Raw genomic sequence first — 19,666 nt, 5'->3', positions numbered from 1 at the left:
TTACAACACTTTGAGTGAATTCCTTTAGATTATGGCCAGTATCAGTACAATAACTCTGTTAGAATGGCTTCAACTTCAGTCACAATGTATTTCTGTGTTGACACTATTGCAAACACTATTGCAAACACCATTGAATTATAGTCTCAACTTGTACAGAAATCCCATACTGCTAATGTCTACACAACTCTTGTGAACTCCATCAGGGTTTCAAAGACTCAAAGTGTAACAAACATGGGAGGAGAAGAAGTTGAAACATTGTTTTGACAACTGAACATTTCAAATGTATGATTATTTTTTGTTTTGTGACAAAGATTGCAAGTTAAGAAATGGCAGCTTGGATCAGTTGAGTAAAGTTATCTAAACTCAATAATACATTAGCCGAATGCAGAACAAAATCAGCCTGAATATCTAGCATAATAGGTTCAGACATGCAGCATACAAATCTCTTTTGTTTGATCACTGCTCGAAATTAATATATCCTTACATAAGGTTTTTGAGACTGCAGTTATAAGTTGCAGTAAGGCACCTCTGTCAGTTGAAGAACAACTTCAGTCAAGCCTTCTATTTGTGACAGTGTACCAAGTTTCTCTGACTCATGTCAACATGTCTTGTAAGTTTGTATGTAAAAGTGCTTTGTAAATTGAGCTGCCAATGTAAAAAGCTCTTGTGAACCGTATTTTTTTATATTATACATCACTACTCTTTCAGTTGTTTTTATTGTTCTGTACATAAAAGCACTTTATTTAAATTTCTCAAATAAAGATAAATGGAAACATTTAGTTTACTTCATATGGTTCATGAACTATATAGTTGTAATGCCACATGAAATTAGAGAATAGCCTCAATTTAGACTTTCTAGGACACAAGTCGTGCTTGTCACATTGCTGCACTTGATTCAAAAACAAATTTTCAAAATCTGTCTATATCATAAAGGTTCAGTCATTGCTAAATGGATCCAGATACTGTACTGGTGTAAGAAGTAGTTCCAGACTTGCCTGATTCTGCTCTTACACTGCCACTGTGTGGCCACAATATTATTGACAACTTTCAGAAAGATTTATTGTAATGTAAAAAGGGATTTCTGTCATTACAGTAAGGAATGTAATAGGTATGTTATTTTAAAGTAGTATGTGTGAGCCATTTTTATTCCCTCTGTTGTTTGATTAGTGAAAGGTTAACAGTGACTGTGTCCTCTGTCAACACATTAGTCACATTAAGGTGGAGCACAGTGTTTGCTGACGCATTCCATCAGACTCATATAAAAACATATGCGAAGAACAGCGCAGAAAGTTCCTGTTGAACATGTTCAGTCTTTTTTTTTATGTGAGCCTAATTCTTGCATAATCATGTCAAACAAATAAGCTAATATTGTAGTTCTGTGTTTTTTAGTAGAGGTGTTTCTGTCACAGTAGTAAAAATAAGTATGGCTAGGGATATCACACGGTAGGGTGGAGTTAATTACTGAGTGTGAGCACAGTGCAACAATGGCAGGCAGTCAAGTATTCTTGATAAAGAGTGCAGTCCACACCTGAAAGGAAAATAGTCTACTTTGGTGTCATAGGTAGAATCCTTGCCACACCCTAGCAATGGATATACAATTATTCTCCACCCCTGTGCAAATACATCATATACTATTTGAAAATGTTGTTGACCTACATTTCATTTTAATCTGTTTTATATATGAGTGTTTTATACATGTAAATTAATGTATTTTGTTCAAACTTTATTTGTGAGACCTACATCCACTCAATAAAAAAAAATATTTAAAGTATGTGGGTTGCATGACAACGTGTACAAACAATGACATTTTTAACAGCAGTAAAACAAAATTGACAAGAACAGGTGACGCACATTCTCACTGTCTGATGTCATGGCCCCAATGCTGTAATCGGTGTGCACGCGCAGTCACGCCCATTTCAGGCCGGCTGAGCCAATCAGTGGCTTTTTGATTGTACTGCAATCTACCTGTGAATAGAGTTGATAATTAGCGTGGTAAAAGTATTACCGCCTCCATTACTTCACACTTCTGGCCACTCGAGTGACGAGCAAAAATTCTGATCACTGGTGCGGGATAAGGTTGCACAAATAAAGGTGGGGATCAAATGGTCACGTATTGCACCTAGCCTATCGATTTTATTTTACAGAAGGGGTTATTTCCCAAGGCGGACTTCATGTAACTACGAAGTCATGGACAAACCCAGCCTCCAGAGACTGTTTTCAGCGTGTGACATTAATAAATCTGGTGTGATTGAATACGAAGACTTTACAGTTGTTTGTCGAGAGCTGAATGTGCCTGAAGACGAAATCAAAACTTTATTCAACAAATTCGGCGCTAGTGAAGATGGATGTATCAATTACAGCAATTTCTCGTCACGGTTTCAAGAGGTTTCTGAAACATTGGATTTAGCCTCTTTTGGATCGTCTCCTCAAAGTCAAGGGAAACCCTGGGACGAGTTCCAGAGCATGATGGACGATGCAACCGGTCTCCTCTCAGGAAGGTAAATCTGGTGGTTGGTGTGAATTGTTTGACAAAGTTGCACCTGCTATTACAGCTGTTACAACAGACTGTGGGTGTAATATGTAGATATTCGTTATGCGTTCATCCCTCTGATTTTATAAATATGTAAAATTGAGAAATGATGCTTGTCCATAATCTCTATATTCTTTCAGACTGCGGGATCAATTGGCTGAACTGTACCAAGCCATGTATTCCACCTCAGAACCTTTGTTGTTGCAACAATATGAGGGACTTGTTGATGCTCTTGTCAGTGAGAGCAAGGACCACAGGCTTGAGAGTGAGCAGCTGGAAACCAGTTTGAGAAGGTAGGGATTCTGTCATAGAAGCATCTCTTGGCTCAGATTCCACAATAAGAGGAGGAAAACAATATATTGAGAAACAATCTACCAAATGTATATTGTCTGAATTATGTTATCTTCACGAATGGAACATATTTACATATCAGTTAACTTTGACATTTGCCTGTTTGTGTTACTAAAAACACATATGTAGTGTTTATGTTGTGGGATATCCATGTAACAGTGTTTCAATCAAGATCAGGCCTGAGCTGTTAATCAGTTAACATTTACAAATGTGAGTATTGATTGTGCCAGTATGCTTCCCACAGTAAGGTGATTATCATCAGACAGAATTGCATGTTTCCAGCTACTGAATTGTAACCCTAGATGGGGTGGAGTTGCTTTCATGGTTCAGAGGCTGCATTACATGATAGGGATGACATTTCTCACCCAATGAAGTAGTTTTAAATGAGTTGCTATTCTTGTCCCTTTTTAGATTTCCATTTAGGCCTAATCCTAACGCAAATTAATGTGCCTGTAAAACCCAAAATTCTGACACGAATATAGAATATTTGCTAATCAGTGGCAAGACGTGCTGTATTTTGATTTGTTCAATCTCACACTGCAAATCTCAGTCTTGTGAACCTGTGGTATTTGCCTCCTAGGGGCCCTCCCATGTCTCTTGACTAGCTGGACCAAGTGTTGTCACTTGATTATGAGAAAACACATTTAACTGAATAGTGCCCCGCCCGCTCAAAGTACACCCCTAGATGAAAACACATGGGCAATGGATACATATGGAACAGATATGATTGGAACCAAAAGGTGTAGTTATATGTGCTGTGTTGCTGCTGTGTTTGAAGATGTTATCGCTTGCAAACCATATTTTTGATTTGTTCACCTTATATTCTGACTCATCACTTTTGCTGGACTAGTGTTGGGGAATTTGTTTTGCATTTGATGGACATCCAGGGCCGACGTGTAAATGGTATGTACCTCTGTGTGCCGACAGAACAGAGGAGCTGAACACCAGTCAGTTGACAGAGCTGGAGGAGGACATGCAGCAGCAGCTTGCCTGTGTAGAGGACAGGGTGAGAGAAGAGGTAAGTGACATATTATGAGGACTTATTTACTACAGTATATTCTACACATTGTGCTAGAAAAAAAAATATATCATTCTAACATCAAGTATTTAAGAACTAAAAATAAACAAAACAAGCAAATAACAAGCAAGCTAAGTCATTAAAAAGGCATTGGTGTCATTGAAAACGTACCTTAGAAATGTTTTTTTTTTAATGAATGAGAAAAAGTTGAGTAATATAGACTTATACTGGGGCAAATAGTTTGTTGGAAATGAAGATTAAACTGTTTTTATTTCAAGAGGGGCTAGGCCAGGGACACTCCTCCCTGCAGCATTCCTCCTTGCCTCGGCACAGGTGTTTATCCGCATATTTGTGGTAGAGGAATTCACTTTTAGAGAAGGGAGAGCAGCTAGCTCAAACTCTCACAAAGGCCCCTTTATAAAGTTTTGTGAAAGCCCCTCTTTTAGTCCAGTGCAAATGAGCAAAGTTGTCTCTCATTGGGTTTCTTGTCTGTAGGAGCGAAAGAGAATGGAGGGAGTCATGGCTGCACTCCAGAGAAGGCATGAGAATGAGGTGGCAGACCTGCATACTGTTATGGACAGGTTGTTAAAGGTAGGTGTCATCCGTTTGAAACAGGTTTTGTGACCTATTTCACCTATTGACCTATTATTGTTGGTGTTGAAAGGTTATTTAATGTTTCCCAAGGATTGCCACTCTTATCCGTTAACACTACTTTATTTACCTAGATTCAGGCAGTCTTGGATGTGAATATGATTTCAGTTGATGCTTAATCATATCTATGATTAATTTGAAATAAATTGAAATGTTTTCATTGTAGTCCCAAGGGGAATCTGAACTCAACAGTTCCAGGCAGGATGTTGACAAACTACATAACCAAATAAGTGAACTGATTCAGGTACGTTGGATCAGTTAGACACATAACTGTATCTTAAGTCCCATTTACAGTGCATTCGGAAAGTATTCAGACCCCTTGACTTTTTCCACATTTTGTTATGTTACAGCCTTATTCTAAAATTGATTAAATTGTTTTGTTTTTTCCCTCAATCTACACACAGTATCCCATAATGACAAAGCAAAAACAGGTTTTTAGAAATGTTTGCAAATGTATTAAAAATAAGACTGAAATATAATATTTACATAAGTATTCAGACCCCTTACTCAGTACTTTGTTGAAGCACCTTTGACAGCGATTATAGCCTCAAGTCTTCTTGGGTATGACACTACAAGCTTGGCACACCTGTATTTGGGGAGTTTCTCCCATTCTTCTCTGCAGATCCTCTCAAGCTCTGTCCGGTATTTTCAGGTCTCTCCAGAGATGTTCGATCGGGTTCAAGTCCAGGCTCTGGCAGGGCCAGTCAAGGACATTCAGTGACTTGTCCTGAAGCCACTCCTGCATTGTCTTGGCTGTGTGCTTAGGGTCATTGTCCTGTTGGAACGTGAACCTTCGCCCCAGTCTGAGGTCCTAAATGCTCTGGAGCAGGTTTTCATCAAGGATATCCGTTCATCTTTCCCTCGATCCTGACTAGTCTCCCAGTCCCTGCCACTGAAAAACATCCCCAGAGCATGATGCTGCCACCACGAAGCTTCAACCTGGGGTTGGTGCCAGGTTTTCTCCAGAGGTGACTCTTGGCATTCAGGCCAAAGAGTTCAATCTTGGTTTCATCAGACCAGAGAATCTTGTTTCTCATGGTCTGAGAGTCCTTTAGGTGCCTTTTGGCAAACACCAAGCGGGCTGTCATGTGCCTTTTACTGAGGAGTGGCTTCCGTCTGGCCACTCTACCATAAAGGCCTGATTGGTTGAGTGCTGCAGAGATGGTTGTCCTTCTGGAACGTTCTCCCATCTCCACAGAGGAACTCTGGAGCTCTGTCAGAGTGACCATCTGGTTCTTGATCACCTCCCTGACCAAGGCCCTTCTCCCCCGATTGCTCAGTTTGGCCGGGTGTCCAGCTCTAGGAAGAATCTTGGTTGTTCCAAACTCTTTCCATTTAAGAATGATGGAGGCCACTGTGTTCTTGGGGACCTTCAATGTTGCAGAACATTTTTGGTACCCTTCCCCAGATCTGTGCCTCGACACAATCCTGTCTCGGAGCTCTATGGACAATTCCTTCGACCTCATGGCTTGGTTTTTACTCTGACATGCACTGTCAACTGTGGGACCTTTTATATAGACAGGTGTGTGCCTTTCCAAATCATGTCCAATCAATTGAGTTTACCACAGGTGGACTCCAATCAAGTTATAGTAACATCTCAAGGATGATAAATGGAAACAGCACCTGAGCTCAATTTTGAGTCTCATAGCAAAGAGTCTGAATACTTATGTAAATAAGGTATTCATTTTTTTATTTGTAATAAATTAGCAAACATTTCTACAAACCTATTTTTTCGCTTTGTCATTATGGGGTATTGTGTGTAGATTGATGATTTGTATTTATTTAATCAATTTTAAAATAAGGCTGTAACGTAACAAAATGTGGAAAAAGGGGTCTGAATACTTTCCGAATGCACTGTACATTATTTCCTGTACACTTTCCAGTAATGTTCTACATATTACATGATCTCTCCTCAGGAAAATGAGCAGTTACGGACTTCTCTCTTCAAAGCTCAGACAAACGTCTCCATTCTGCAGGTAGAGATGGACAAGCTGAAGAACATGTATGCAGACCAGAAACTTCAGCATGAGAGGTGAGATCACCGACTTCATGCTCAGGTCCAATGGATCAAGTCCAACTCAGTAAATACAGACTAGTTGATAACAAATGTTGTATTTGTCTATTTTCACAGAGAAAGTGATGAACTGAAAAAGATGGTTATTGAATACCAGTCTTACTCCAGTCACATTGAAATTCTCCAGTAAGTCTGTCTGACCCAATTTGTTCGTTAGTACAGTATGGCCTTTCATGATGATTGTTTTTGTTGCATCGTAGTCAAGCATGTGTCAAGCATAGCTTTGAGTCATGCATGCACACCTTATGCTCATTATCATGAATGCTGACTCTACTCTAATGGTGGCAGGCTAAAAGATTAGTAAAGTATCTGATATGTCTCTACATTGACTCCTTCCTTATAGGGCCATGAACAAAAAGCTGTATGACAGCAATGATGGCTTGCGCTCTGCCTTAGTCAACGATGTGGCATCAAGTAAAAGGAGGGTAAGTCTTGGTTGTTTTCACTCAAGATAAAGAAGACTCACATTACCCCTTTATATTTACATTTATAAGGCATCTCTACAATGCTTTAGTTTATTTGTTTACAAAGTGTAACAAATCTTCCTCCCCACAGCTATCCCCCAACAATGAAATTCCAGCTCGAAGAATGAAGCCAGTTCGACAGAGCACGCTTATAAAGTACACATACTATATTTTAATCCTAGAAATCTGGACCTATTGATTAATAATATTAATTGACCACTTAACTAATGTTTTAATTTTTTCATCCCTATGTTGAGTCCAGTTCAGAGGGAGAGCACACAACTGTAGGCTCCAGTAAAACGACCAACTCCCATGTAGCCAGCTGGGCTGATGCATACCTGGACAGCGGTGTGTCCTTGCCTATGGACACTACTGAAAGCTCAGGCAGCGAGTCTGACAGTGATGACTCTGCAGAAACAGTACACCATAGTTATTCATATGAGCCCTCAGACATCGAGGTAAGGGTAACTGCAAGGTTTGACCAACTACTATTTTATTAGTATGTTTCACATTCTAATACATGAATGTACCTATTTCTGCACCAGATATCAGATGTGAAATTGGAAGCAAGTCAGGCAACACTGTCTGTAGCTCCCAGCAAAGCTAGCTCCATTGCTTCGTCCATCCGGAGACGCTTGTCTGCTTTCCCAATAAAGGTAAGGCTATGAGCTGAGATGCTCAGTTTTGAAGCACAGTAAGACATTTGTGTATGGAGGCTTATGTGGAATTGGTATATGCTGCTGACATATGGTATCTGTATTATTTTCCATAACTAACTAATGCTACTTGGTCCTCAGCAAACAGAAGCAGACCTTGTTGACACTGGTGGCCCTGAGTGCCCTGGTCCCATGTACCGGTTAGTTTTGGCAGGAGATGCAGGATCAGGGAAGTCCAGCTTTCTGTTGAGGTTGAGTCTCAATGAGTTCAGGGGAGATATTCAGACAACGTTGGGTAAGTACATGTACAGTAACAGTTTTTGATAGTGGTAGAATAAATGCAGAAAGTGCATTGCTATTTCCATTACATGTTGTTCGTAGGAGTTGATTTCCAAATCAAGAAGATGTTGGTGGACGGAGAAAAAACGAACCTCCAGATATGGGATACTGCTGGACAAGAGAGGTATGTTTCTGTACATTGACATAGTAAAAGCAAATACAAATAAATAAAAATAAATAGTTGTCCCATAATGTGTCTTTGGTGATGTGGCTGTTACAGATTCCAAATGATCATGTAATATCAAAAGATAAATGGGATTTCCCTGTTACTGTAGGTTCCGCAGTATTGCCAGGTCTTACTTCCGTAAAGCTCATGGAGTCTTACTGCTGTATGATGTCACTTCTGAGAGCAGCTTCCTTAATGTCAGAGAGTGGATGGACCAGATTCAGGTAGCAGTCCCAGTGGAGGGGTTTTATGGTCCTCGTGATTAAAAAAACAACTTGGAATGGGATGCCAAAATAACAGGTGTCTTTTATTACAGGCAGATTTTTAAATGTGTTACTATATTTCAGTTTGAGGCCATAATGGTATTTTCAGTTATATACAATATAAAGGAACAATTATGATTACGCATAAATCAGGAACTTACTGAAGAACAAACTGCCCTTGTTATCCCAGGAATCCACGGATGAGCACCTCCCAATGTGTGTAATTGGGAATAAAGTGGACCTGCGGGAAGACCGACCAGAAGGAAGCTGTGTCAGCACTGTTGATGGGGAAAGGCTGGCTAGGGTACAACCTCTTTTTAGCAGTCAAAATAACAAGATGTTCATGGGTCCATAAAATAAATATGAATCACAATATTACCATGTGTTTCAGACATACAATGCCCTGTTCTGTGAAACTAGTGCCAAAGAGGGAACTAATGTAGTGGAGGCAGTACTTCACCTGGCAAGGTAAGAATCTTAAAGCCCCTTCCCATCCAACCCCTACACTTCCCTACCACGAATACCTAAACTATAACTGAGCTCTTACCATTTTTTCCTAACAGAGGAGTTAAGAAAAGTGTGAAACTGAGACGGCAATCAGAGTCACAGGTGAAGTTGAGTTTAAGCAGTTCAAAGAAAGCTCTGACCAACTGCTGCAGAGTATAACCATGGAGGCCCATCACTTCACACAATGGAATGCATCTGACTGGAGACTAGGGAGGATGGGGGCTCTATTTTAGCACCACAGCTTTTGTGATTGAGAACTTATTTTGTGATGCAGAGCTGTTTTGTGTAGTATTTCTGCTCTCTGTAAAAAGTAGCTAAATACGTATAAGAAATCTGAGATTACTGTAAAGTTAGCAAAACTGTAGATATCTAATTCATATTTTTTAAGTTTAATCTAAGTAATTGACCAATCTTTAGCAATAGTCAACTCCTGAAATGCAATGGTCCTGAACAGGTGGCACAAAACTGATCTGGAGCATGTACAGTGGGGAGAACAAGTATTTGATTCACTGCTGATTTTTGCAGGTTTTCCTACTTACAAAGCATGTAGAGGTCTGTAATTTTTATCATAGGTACACTTCTAAAACAAAAATCCTGAAAATCACATTGTATGATTTTTAAGTAATTAATTTGCATTTTATTGCATGACATAAGTATTTGATCGCCTACCAACCAGTAAGAATTCCAGCTCTCACAGACCTGTTAGTTTTTCTTTAAGAAGCCCTCCTGTTCTCCACTCATTACCTGTATTAACTGCACCTGTTTGAACTCGTTACCTGTATAAAAGACACCTGTCCACACACTCAATCAAACAGACTCCAACCTCTCCACAATGGCCAAGACCAGAGAGCTGTGTAAGGACATCAGGGATAAAATTGTAGACCTGCACAAGGCTGGGATGGGCTACAGGACAATAGGCAAGCAGCTTGGTGAGAAGGCAACAACTGTTGGCGCAATTATTAGAAAATGGAAGAAGTTCAAGATGACGGTCAATCACCCTCTGTCTGGGGCTCCATGCAAGATCTCACCTTGTGGGGCATCAATGATCATGAGGAAGGTGAGGGATCAGCCCAGAACTACACGGCAGGACCTGGTCAATGACCTGAAGAGAGCTGGGACCACAGTCTCAAAGAAAACCATTAGTAACACACTACGCCGTCATGGATTAAAATCCTGCAGCGCACGCAAGGTCCCCCTGCTCAAGCCAGCGCATGTCCAGGCCCATCTGAAGTTTGCCAATGACCATCTGGATGATCCAGAGGAGGAATGGGAGAAGGTCATGTGGTCTGATGAGACAAAAATATAGCTTTTTGGTCTAAACTCCACTCGCGGTGTTTGGAGGAAGAAGAAGGATGAGTACAACCTCAAGAACACCATCCCAACTGTGAAGCATGGAGGTGGAAACATCATTCTTTGGGGATGCTTTTCTGCAAAGGGGACAGGATGACTGCACTGTATTGAGGGGAGGATGGATGGGGCCATGTATTGCGAGATCTTGGCCAACAACAACCTTCCCTCAGTAAGAGCATTGAAGATGGGTCATGGCTGGTTCTTCCAGAATGACAACGACCCGAAACACACAGCCAGGGCAACTAAGGAGTGGCTCCGTAAGAAGCATCTCAAGGTCCTGGAGTGGCCTAGCCAGTCTCCAGACCTGAACCCAATAGAAAATCTTTGGAGGGAGCTGAAAGTCCGTATTGCCCAGCGACATCCCCGAAACCTGAAGGATCTGGAGAAGGTCTGTATGGAGGAGTGGGCCAATATCCCTGCTGCAGTGTGTGCAAACCTGGTCAAGACCTATAGGAAACGTATGATCTCTGTAATTGCAAACCAAGGTTTCTGTACCAAATATTAAGATCTGCTTTGCTGATGTATCAAATACATGTCATGCAATAAAATGCAAATGAATTACTTAAAAATCATACGTGACTTTCTGGATTTTTGTTTTAGATTCCGTCTCTCACAGTTGAAGTGTACCTATGATAAAAATGACAGACTTCTACATGCTTTGTAAGTAGGAAAACCTGCAACATCGGCAGTGTATCAAATACTTGTTCTCCCCACTGTAGATCTCCAGAGATGTTTAATGAATGGGATTTGTGTACTGCACCTAAATAGTCAGCACTTACCTGTTGTACACATCAGGAATTTACTGTATTCAGAAAGGCACAGTTGAAGTTGTGCTAGCTCAGTCGAAACTACATTGCTAATGCTGTGGTTAGAAACATGCAGAAATTATCACATTTTACAATGAGGTGCTTACAGTATTTATCAGCTAATGTTTTAATTGAATAAACTTTCTGTACAGAGGTGTGTGATTTGTTTGATTGAATCTTTCATTTGTTTATTTGATTAATCTTACAGCACTGCATATGCCCATCCTCAATATAAAAGCAATAAACATGGTATATAAACCATAAACAACCACTAGTTGAGTTACTTAATCTAGATGAGGGAATACAAAAATACAATATTGTTTTGTAATTCCAAGTAGTGGAGTTTGAAATTCCTGCTCTTTACATTGTAAATACTGATTAACATTAGACCTGTGTATTGAAATAGGCTTACGCATTAGTCCTTATTCAAAACCATTCATTTCCCAAACTATACAGTACAACCTCCACCACAAAATATTACAAACTGGTTCTGAACCCCAGATTATGGGGACAAAAAGAGAACTGGTCATCTTTCAATAATGGGTAACATCTTGGTATCTGAGAATAGTCGTGATTGAGCTCTGGATCTTGCTGCTATTTGGCTTTCTCATCGGCCGGCTTAGGGTCATTGGCTTTTTTCTGCTTCTGTTGCATTATCTCTGCATCCCTAAGGAAGACAAACAAAATAGTAAAACCAAATACAATCTGTTCAATAAAAACGAAATGCATGTAAAAAAAAAAATTGGTCCTGCTTTCAGTGAAAGATTCTCACCTGTGTACCAGGAGAACTTCCTAAAAGCCAAAACGAATAACTTACCTCAGCTTCCTCGCAGCTGCAGACATGCCATCATCAGCCTTCTTTCCCTTGTCATTCCCTTGCTTTTTGGCATTTCTAGCACGAGCAAGGTCACGCTGATTCCCCCCTGCAAAGAAATCGATTTGAAAGACCCAGGTGAGGGACTGTTGCAAAGTCATTGCTAATGGGATGTAGCTCAGTTGGTAGAGCATGGCATTTGCAACGCCAGGGTTGTGGGTTCGATTCCAGTATAAAATTAAAATAAAATAAATGTATGCACTCACTAACTGTAAGTCGCTCTGGATAAGAGCGTCTGCTAAATGACAAAAATGTAATGTCTTAATTTTAAAACACTCAATTAAAACCAGCCCCTGTATTGATAGTTTGGTAACTGAACGGGCTAGATAATTACAACAGTGTACCTAATAGTTAGTGAAAACGAAAATAATGGTTTAATCTATAATGTACGTTCGGGAGAGAGGGAGCATAACGCTAGGCCACTGCTTAGCAGGGTTTGTTATTGTGCGTGGCACTTCACGGGCCTAGTCAGTTAACGTCAGTTAACGTAGCTAGTTAGCGAGCTAACTACAAATCAGATCCTTACCAGTTAACAATGGAAAAGGGTATACATTTTATGGCACTAAAACAAATTCGTGTATGGTAACAGAAAGCCATGTTGCACTATACTTTCTAGTTAGCTAGCTTTTTTTTTCTTTTTTACTTATCCAGTTCAAACATAGCTAGCTAACGTTAGCTACCTAGCATTGATGGTCTCTGATTTCATTGCTTGAAACAGCAAAGCGAGATGCGTAACTAGCTTAGCTACCAACAAACAACTTTAGTTTAGTAGCTAATACATAGTAAATAAAAATATAGCTATATACTCACTTGTCATGTTGTTGTTTCTATGTAAACGGTGTGGAGAAGGCTGCCAAGCCTGCCAGCTGTGCACCGACAATATTCGATTTACGTCACGGCAAGTGAACGCGTTGATACGAGACATCGCGAGAGTAGCGGTATTTCTTTTCTTCTACTTCTTCGATGAGGTTTAACGGCTGTTGGCATCCAATAAATGTTACATTACCACCACCTACAAGACTGGAGTATAACTCCCTTATACTTTGCTTTAAAAATAATAATAATTAATAATAATAATAATAATACCCTACCATCTAACACTCACAAAACATAATAATAAATACCATACTCCACTATTTAAATCTATTTACATTTACGTCATTTAGCAGACGCTCTTATCCAGAGCGACTTACAAATTGGTGCATTCACCTTATAGCCAGTGGGATAACCACTTTACAATGTTTATATTTTTTTTGGTGGGGTGGGTTAAGGGGGGGGTAGAAGGATTACTTTATCCTATCCCAGGTATTCCTTAAAGAGGTGGGGTTTCAAATGTCTCCGGAAGGTGGTGAGTGACTCCGCTGTCCTGGCGTCGTGAGGGAGCTTGTTCCACCATTGGGGTGCCAGAGCAGCGAACAGTTTTGACTGGGCTGAGCGGGAACTGTGCTTCCGCAGAGGTAGGGGAGCCAGCAGGCCAGAGGTGGATGAACGCAATGCCCTCGTTTGGGTGTAGGGACTGATCAGAGCCTGAAGGTACGGAGGTGCCGTTCCCCTCACAGCTCCGTAGGCAAGCACCATGGTCTTGTAGCAGATGCGAGCTTCAACTGGAAGCCAGTGGAGTGTGCGGAGGAGCGGGGTGACGTGAGAGAACTTGGGAAGGTTGAACACCAGACGGGCTGCGGCATTCTGGATGAGTTGTTGGGGTTTAATGGCACAGGCAGGGAGCCCAGCCAACAGCGAGTTGCAGTAATCCAGACGGGAGATGACAAGTGCCTGGATTAGGACCTGTGCCGCTTCCTGTGTAAGGCAGGGTCGTACTCTCCGAATGTTGTAGAGCATGAACCTACAGGATCGGGTCACCGCCTTGATGTTAGCGGAGAACGACAGGGTGTTGTCCAGGGTCACGCCAAGGCTCTTCGCACTCTGGGAGGAGGACACAACGGAGTTGTCAACCGTGATGGCGAGATCATGGAACGGGCAGTCCTTCCCCGGGAGGAAGAGCAGCTCCGTCTTGCCAAGGTTCAGCTTGAGGTGGTGATCCGTCATCCATACTGATATGTCTGCCAGACATGCAGAGATGCGATTCGCCACCTGGTTATCAGAAGGGGGAAAGGAGAAGATTAGTTGTATGTCGTCTGCGTAGCAATGATAGGAGAGGCCATGTGAGGATATGACAGAGCCAAGTGACTTGGTGTATAGCGAGAATAGGAGAGGGCCTAGAACTGAGCCCTGGGGGACACCAGTGGTGAGAGCACGTGGTGCGGAGACAGCTTCTCGCCACGCCACTTGGTAGGAGCGACCGGTCAGGTAGGACGCAATCCAAGAGTGAGCCGCACCGGAGATGCCCAGCTCGGAGAGGGTGGAGAGGAGGATCTGATGGTTCACAGTATCAAAGGCAGCAGACAGGTCTAGAAGGACAAGAGCAGAGGAGAGAGAGTTAGCTTTAGCAGTGCGGAGAGCCTCCGTGACACAGAGAAGAGCAGTCTCAGTTGAATGACCAGTCTTGAAACCTGACTGGTTTGGATCAAGAAGGTCATTCTGAGAGAGATAGCAAGAGAGTTGGCTAAAGACGACACGCTCAAGAGTTTTGGAGAGAAAAGAAAGAAGGGATACTAGTCCTACTTCAGGCCAAAAGCCTGAAAAGATGGGACACCGCCACTTAACACACTCTGTAACTATTCTGATGTGAAGTCTCGCACACCCAAATACCTCTCTGCAGCTGCCACCACAATCTCTATTTTCTGCGACTTACGTCCCATCCCTGCAGTACAGTTGATAACCATTGCTATAAATGACAAAAATCCAATCTTACTGAAACATATATCACTTGTTGGTTTATCCCTCTGTACTGGTACGGATCTACTACTCACACCACTCCTCTCAGGATTCCTCTCCCTTGACCCATCTCCCTCTACTTTCTTCACTGCCTCAGCATATGACAACTTCTGCACTACTCTAACCCTGGAAACCTCAACCTGCCTCTCGCATGGGACATTTCTGATCCCCAGCCCCATGGGCACCCATGCAATTAACACATACCACTACTTTCCACAATGCTACACATTCCTTTGTCTCATGTCCTTCTGCACACTTCTCATACCTAGGAACCTCCCTCCTACACACTGCTGCCACATGCCCATAAGCTTGACACCTGTAACAACGTAATGTATTCGGCACAAAAGCTCATACAGGATAACTTATATATCCTAACATCACTTTGTCGGGCAAAGACTCAACATCAAAACTCAAAAGAACAGACAATGACTCTTCTGTTTCACCACTCACACCACCCTGTCTGCGTCGCACCAAACGACAAGCATCATAAACACCGGGAATCTTCCCCTTCAGTTGGTCAGCTTTCACATTTACCGCTACCCCAGTAATAACTCCTTTCGATAGTGCCCTTTTCTTGAGAGCAAAACAATTCACATCTCTTGCCCCCATTTGTTTAACACAGCGCGCCTGCTCCCTCTGACCAGCAGAAACACAAACAATTATCACAAGACCACTTCTGGTTACCCTCACCGATTCCACAGCACCCAACTCTGTTTTCACCCACCCTGAAACCACAAATGGATCAGCCAAAAGGCAAGGGTCCACTTTTTCCAAAAACTTCACTCCTACTGTCAGACTCATCTTTATCCTGACCCTCGGTGCAAGCCTCGGGCTCCGAGAACTTCACCACACCTACCACCTCCGATACTTCGACCTCATTCACCTCCATTTCTCCTCCTGCTTACACTTTCTACCATTCTTCTTTAACAAACCATCTCCCTTTTTTCCTCCATTTTTAACCGACTCAAGTTCACCCTCTTCCTCCCTCTCTCTCTTAGACCTCCTCTGCCTCTCTTTTTCCCTCCATTCCTCCTCCGTATTCCACGTATAACTCTCCTTATGATAATACTGCACTTCTCCTGACACACATCTTGTTCTTGCCTTGTCAAGGGACACCATTTAATCGGTTGTCACAATCTCCATACAATCAGCACGAACCCCTCGGGATGTAGAGCTCAACAGTGCATCCCACTTGTAAATCAACTGGTTCATCTTGATGTTCTTCCTCATCAATAGCTACTGCAACGCTTTTCCATTTCAAACAAGCGCACTCTCTTTCTCCCCTATTTCCTTCTAGTTGACGTCTACATAATATCAGTACATTATGCCGCGTTCAAAACAACTGGGAACTTGGAAAAATACAGGGTCAAATCATGATGTCAGTGATCTTCAAAGTCGGAGCTCTAGAAAGAGGCCCAAGTTAGAATTCCGAATTGGATGACCGTTCAAATAGATTTTCCCAGTTGAAGCTCGTTTTTTCAGAGTTCCCAGTTGTCTGGAACACACTGAGGTCGGAGATTTCCCAGTTCTTCTTCTTCTTCTTCTGTGGGATTTATGGTGGACTACAACCCAAAAAGGTGTATTGCCAACACCAACTGGACGGGTAAAAATTAAATCCATACTTGATAAGGAAACTAACTTAATCCACACAAATAAAAACAGTACATTGATAAAACAAAACAAAACTCCCACTTCTTCCTTCTTTCAGTTCTCCCTGTCTCCCTTCTCAGGCTCTAGGGCCTGAGAGGGTGGTATGGCTTGTGACAATATTCCATGTAACTCTTTCACCGATAAATCTTTCAGCCCCAGGAACCGCTCCGCCGCTTCCACAATGATTTCTATCTTCCTGGACCTTCTCTCCACCTTGGCAGTGCTATTTATCACCATAGCTATAAAGGCCACGAAGTCCACCTTCTTAACCTTTAAAATGTCAGGATCCTGCTGGTGAAAGGCAACCGCTGCAGTATGCAGTGAAGGCCTATCCACCACCATGGACTCTTCAAGTGCACCATTCAAACCCCCAACCCTTTTAACAGCTGCTGCATATGATATGCTCTGGATAGCCCTGACTTTGGCCACCTCATTCTCTTTCACCCTTGTGGGGCATTTGAAAGACATGGCTTCAAATGCCCCACAAGGGTGATGGGCGGCGCACAATTGGCCCAGCGTCGTCCAGGGTAGGGGAGGGAATGGCCGGCAGGGATGTAGCTCAGTTGATAGAGCATGGCGTTTGCAACGCCAGGGTTGTGGGTTCGTTTCCCACGGGGGGCCAGTATAAAAAAAAGAAAATGTATTCACTAACTGTAAGTCGCTCTGGATAAGAGCGTCTGCTAAAATGACTAAAATGTAAAAAAATGTAAAATGCTTCATGGTTCCCACCACAATTGCAACATGTCACATTTTCATCACTTTTATAACACATATGATTTGGTCATCTCGGCTTCTCCCTTCTGCAAACACTTGAAACATGTCCAAAAGCTTTACAATGATCACACTGCATTGGTCTTGGTATAAATGCTCTGACTCTGTAGTTTATAAACCCCAACTGCACTTGAGTAGGGAGAGACTCCATATCAAAAAACAAAAGAACAGATAGACTCTTCACTTTTTCTTCATTCACCGACGTGCATCAATCACTCCAGGAATATTTTTCATCTCTTCAACATCTACTTCCCACGAGACTCCAGATATAACCCCCTTGAGGGGTGCCCTGTTCCTAAGAGACACACACGACACTTCAAACTTATCAAATCGGGTGAGACGCAACACACTTTTCTTTTGATCCTCAGAAGCACAAAAAATCTAAACCAGCCCGCCTCTCGTGATCCTCACAGCCTTCACTCTACCCAGCACTCTCTCCACCAGTTTGGATATCTCAAATGGATTCCTCAAGATTGGTAATTCGATCAGCTGCTCCTCATTTACAAACCGTACTCCTACAAGATACTAAGAGACATTCTCATCACTGTACTCTACTTTGCTCCGTTTTCCATTCTTTTGGACAATATTCAAATTCTCCTTGATTCTACCACCATTAGATTCAGAATCCACATCATCATCCGCTTCCACCATCTTTTTTCCGTCCGACCTCCATTCCGGAGTTCCCAGTTGTTTTGAACGCGGCAATAGAGCCCCACAGTGGAGGTGTCATAATACCCATAAATACTAGCGGTCAAACAGGGAAATGGTTCCAATGGTTTTTCCACCATTTGTTTTGATAACAATGTAAATCTCTCTCGGACAAGTTGACTTTTATCAATATATTCAGCTCTATTTACTCTCAGATTCAAAAAATGCTAATTAGCATTAAAGTAGAATCATGCTAGACTACATATCCCTGCCAGCTCCTGCACGTCAACTCTAGCTGACACCTTTGCGAGCAGGTATTGTGTCAATTTAAAACATGCACAAGACAGTGCACAGAATTGTCCATTTTAATGAAATGTAGCCAATTTATTCATTACTAAATGTAGTTAACATTAGATAGTTCATCCAGATATTCTTACCTTTGCCTCGATTCGGCAGTCCCGTCCAGATCATCATGGCATTTGTAGTTCTGTATGATAGCCACATTAGCAGCTAATTAGCGCTTCATTTTTGGAGGGTGAATATATTGACTAGAGAGATTTACACGGTTATCAAAACATCACGCCAGGGTAAGCATATACCTTCAAACACAGCCCTTATTTTAAGTGTTTCTAAAATCCCCTATGGGAAAAATTAATGGTGGAAAATCGATTGGAACCATTTGCTTGTTTGACCACTAGGTGTTATGGTTATTATGACTCGTACTATAAAACCTAAAAATGCAACATTTTATCAATGATTTAAATTTCCCAGTGGCTTTTGAAGATTATGAAATACCATAACTATACTAGATTCTTTAACAAAAAAAACCCAAAGAGATTCTGTTATGGTGGTTGGCAGGCCACACGACTGTAAAACAACTTTATAGCTTCAAATTATGTTTGCAAAGTTATATTTTTCTCAATGATTCAATACATTTGAGTAATTTACTACAAATACTTTGATAGACATTAAAGGATATTTGCAACTGGAATTAGATTTTTCTCAATTATGATTTTAGATACAAATGTAAACAAAATCCTTCCTCCCAAAGACATTTATTAATATTAGACTTTATGAAAATGTAATGGGCAGTATCCAATTATGTGTACAAACCCTGGATGACTGACAGGGGACGCTGTATTGAAGCCACCACGCAGCCATTTTGTTACTCCTCCAACGGTAAAGCCACAGACAGAACAATGAGACAGATATTTCACAGGATGTATAAATGTGAAGCATCCGCTTGGCGTTTCCACTCACTACCAAATATGGTAGTGAGAGGAAGCCCAGTGGCCGGCAGTGGGAGAAGATGGAAGAAGATGGATTTTCTCATCGATTAAACATTTGACTTCAATACAGTTTTCTGGAAAACTAGAATCTGTTATGAATAGAGTGGACTACGTTTTGTAGAATTGACCCTTTGCCAAAGTTTTAAAAAATTGCGTTGTTTAGGAGTGCAAAGGCGAATTGAGTTAAAAAGAATCCTCGAACTCACCAAAGTTGATAATGTGAGATTTAAAAACTTTTAAAATCATTACTAGAGAGAGACTCAACGAATACAGCAAAGAGCTGCTGTTTTTATGAGTAAGTTCATGTTTAAGTTGTTATTCAGCACTGTCAACACTTTGTTCAAAATTTTTATAAGCCATAAAATGCTCATTCTCACTACTTCCGCATAGGCTCCAACCAGCACTGCAGCTTCAATTAATGAGT

General features: G+C 41.5%; 2 protein-coding genes across 2 annotated transcripts; one reads left to right on the top strand and one right to left on the bottom strand.

Annotated features, from left to right (window-relative positions):
• The first annotated feature begins 2,017 nt into the window (after positions 1-2,017).
• LOC311137137 (ras and EF-hand domain-containing protein-like) lies at positions 2,018-11,329 on the top strand. Its single transcript, XM_084171481.1, has 17 exons — positions 2,018-2,498; positions 2,671-2,823; positions 3,809-3,899; positions 4,395-4,490; positions 4,717-4,794; positions 6,467-6,582; positions 6,682-6,750; positions 6,968-7,049; positions 7,180-7,244; positions 7,351-7,546; positions 7,634-7,744; positions 7,886-8,039; positions 8,126-8,207; positions 8,359-8,473; positions 8,703-8,816; positions 8,904-8,980; positions 9,076-11,329. The coding sequence occupies exons 1-17, from the start codon at positions 2,188-2,190 to the stop codon at positions 9,176-9,178; spliced, it is 2,013 nt and encodes a 670-aa protein (XP_084027607.1). The 5' UTR covers positions 2,018-2,187; the 3' UTR covers positions 9,179-11,329.
• Positions 11,330-11,332: 3 nt separating this feature from the next.
• Positions 11,333-12,946, bottom strand: LOC311137138 (small EDRK-rich factor 2-like). The gene is made up of 3 exons (XM_084171482.1): positions 12,860-12,946; positions 11,993-12,098; positions 11,333-11,842 (listed from the first exon to the last, which is right to left on the bottom strand). Exons 1-3 carry the CDS (start codon positions 12,864-12,866, stop codon positions 11,770-11,772), a joined length of 186 nt encoding a protein of 61 aa, XP_084027608.1. The 5' UTR covers positions 12,867-12,946; the 3' UTR covers positions 11,333-11,769.
• Positions 12,947-19,666: the final 6,720 nt, after the last annotated feature.

This window comes from Coregonus lavaretus (assembly GCF_964263955.1).
Source record: "Coregonus lavaretus genome assembly, chromosome: 11".
Lineage (NCBI taxonomy): Eukaryota > Metazoa > Chordata > Actinopteri > Salmoniformes > Salmonidae > Coregonus > Coregonus lavaretus.
This window is presented reverse-complemented; position numbering and strand designations above follow the sequence as displayed.

Coding starts and splice junctions, on each gene's coding strand:
- LOC311137138 (XM_084171482.1), bottom strand. Junction 11,843..11,992: donor GCAGCTGCGAGGAAGCTGAG/GTAAGTTATTCG, acceptor TGTCTTCCTTAG/GGATGCAGAGATAATGCAAC.
- LOC311137137 (XM_084171481.1), top strand. CDS start 2,188: ATGGACAAACCCAGCCTCCAGAGACTGTTTTCAGCGTGTGACATTAAT. Junction 6,751..6,967: donor AGTCACATTGAAATTCTCCA/GTAAGTCTGTCT, acceptor CCTTCCTTATAG/GGCCATGAACAAAAAGCTGT. Junction 8,208..8,358: donor GATACTGCTGGACAAGAGAG/GTATGTTTCTGT, acceptor CTGTTACTGTAG/GTTCCGCAGTATTGCCAGGT.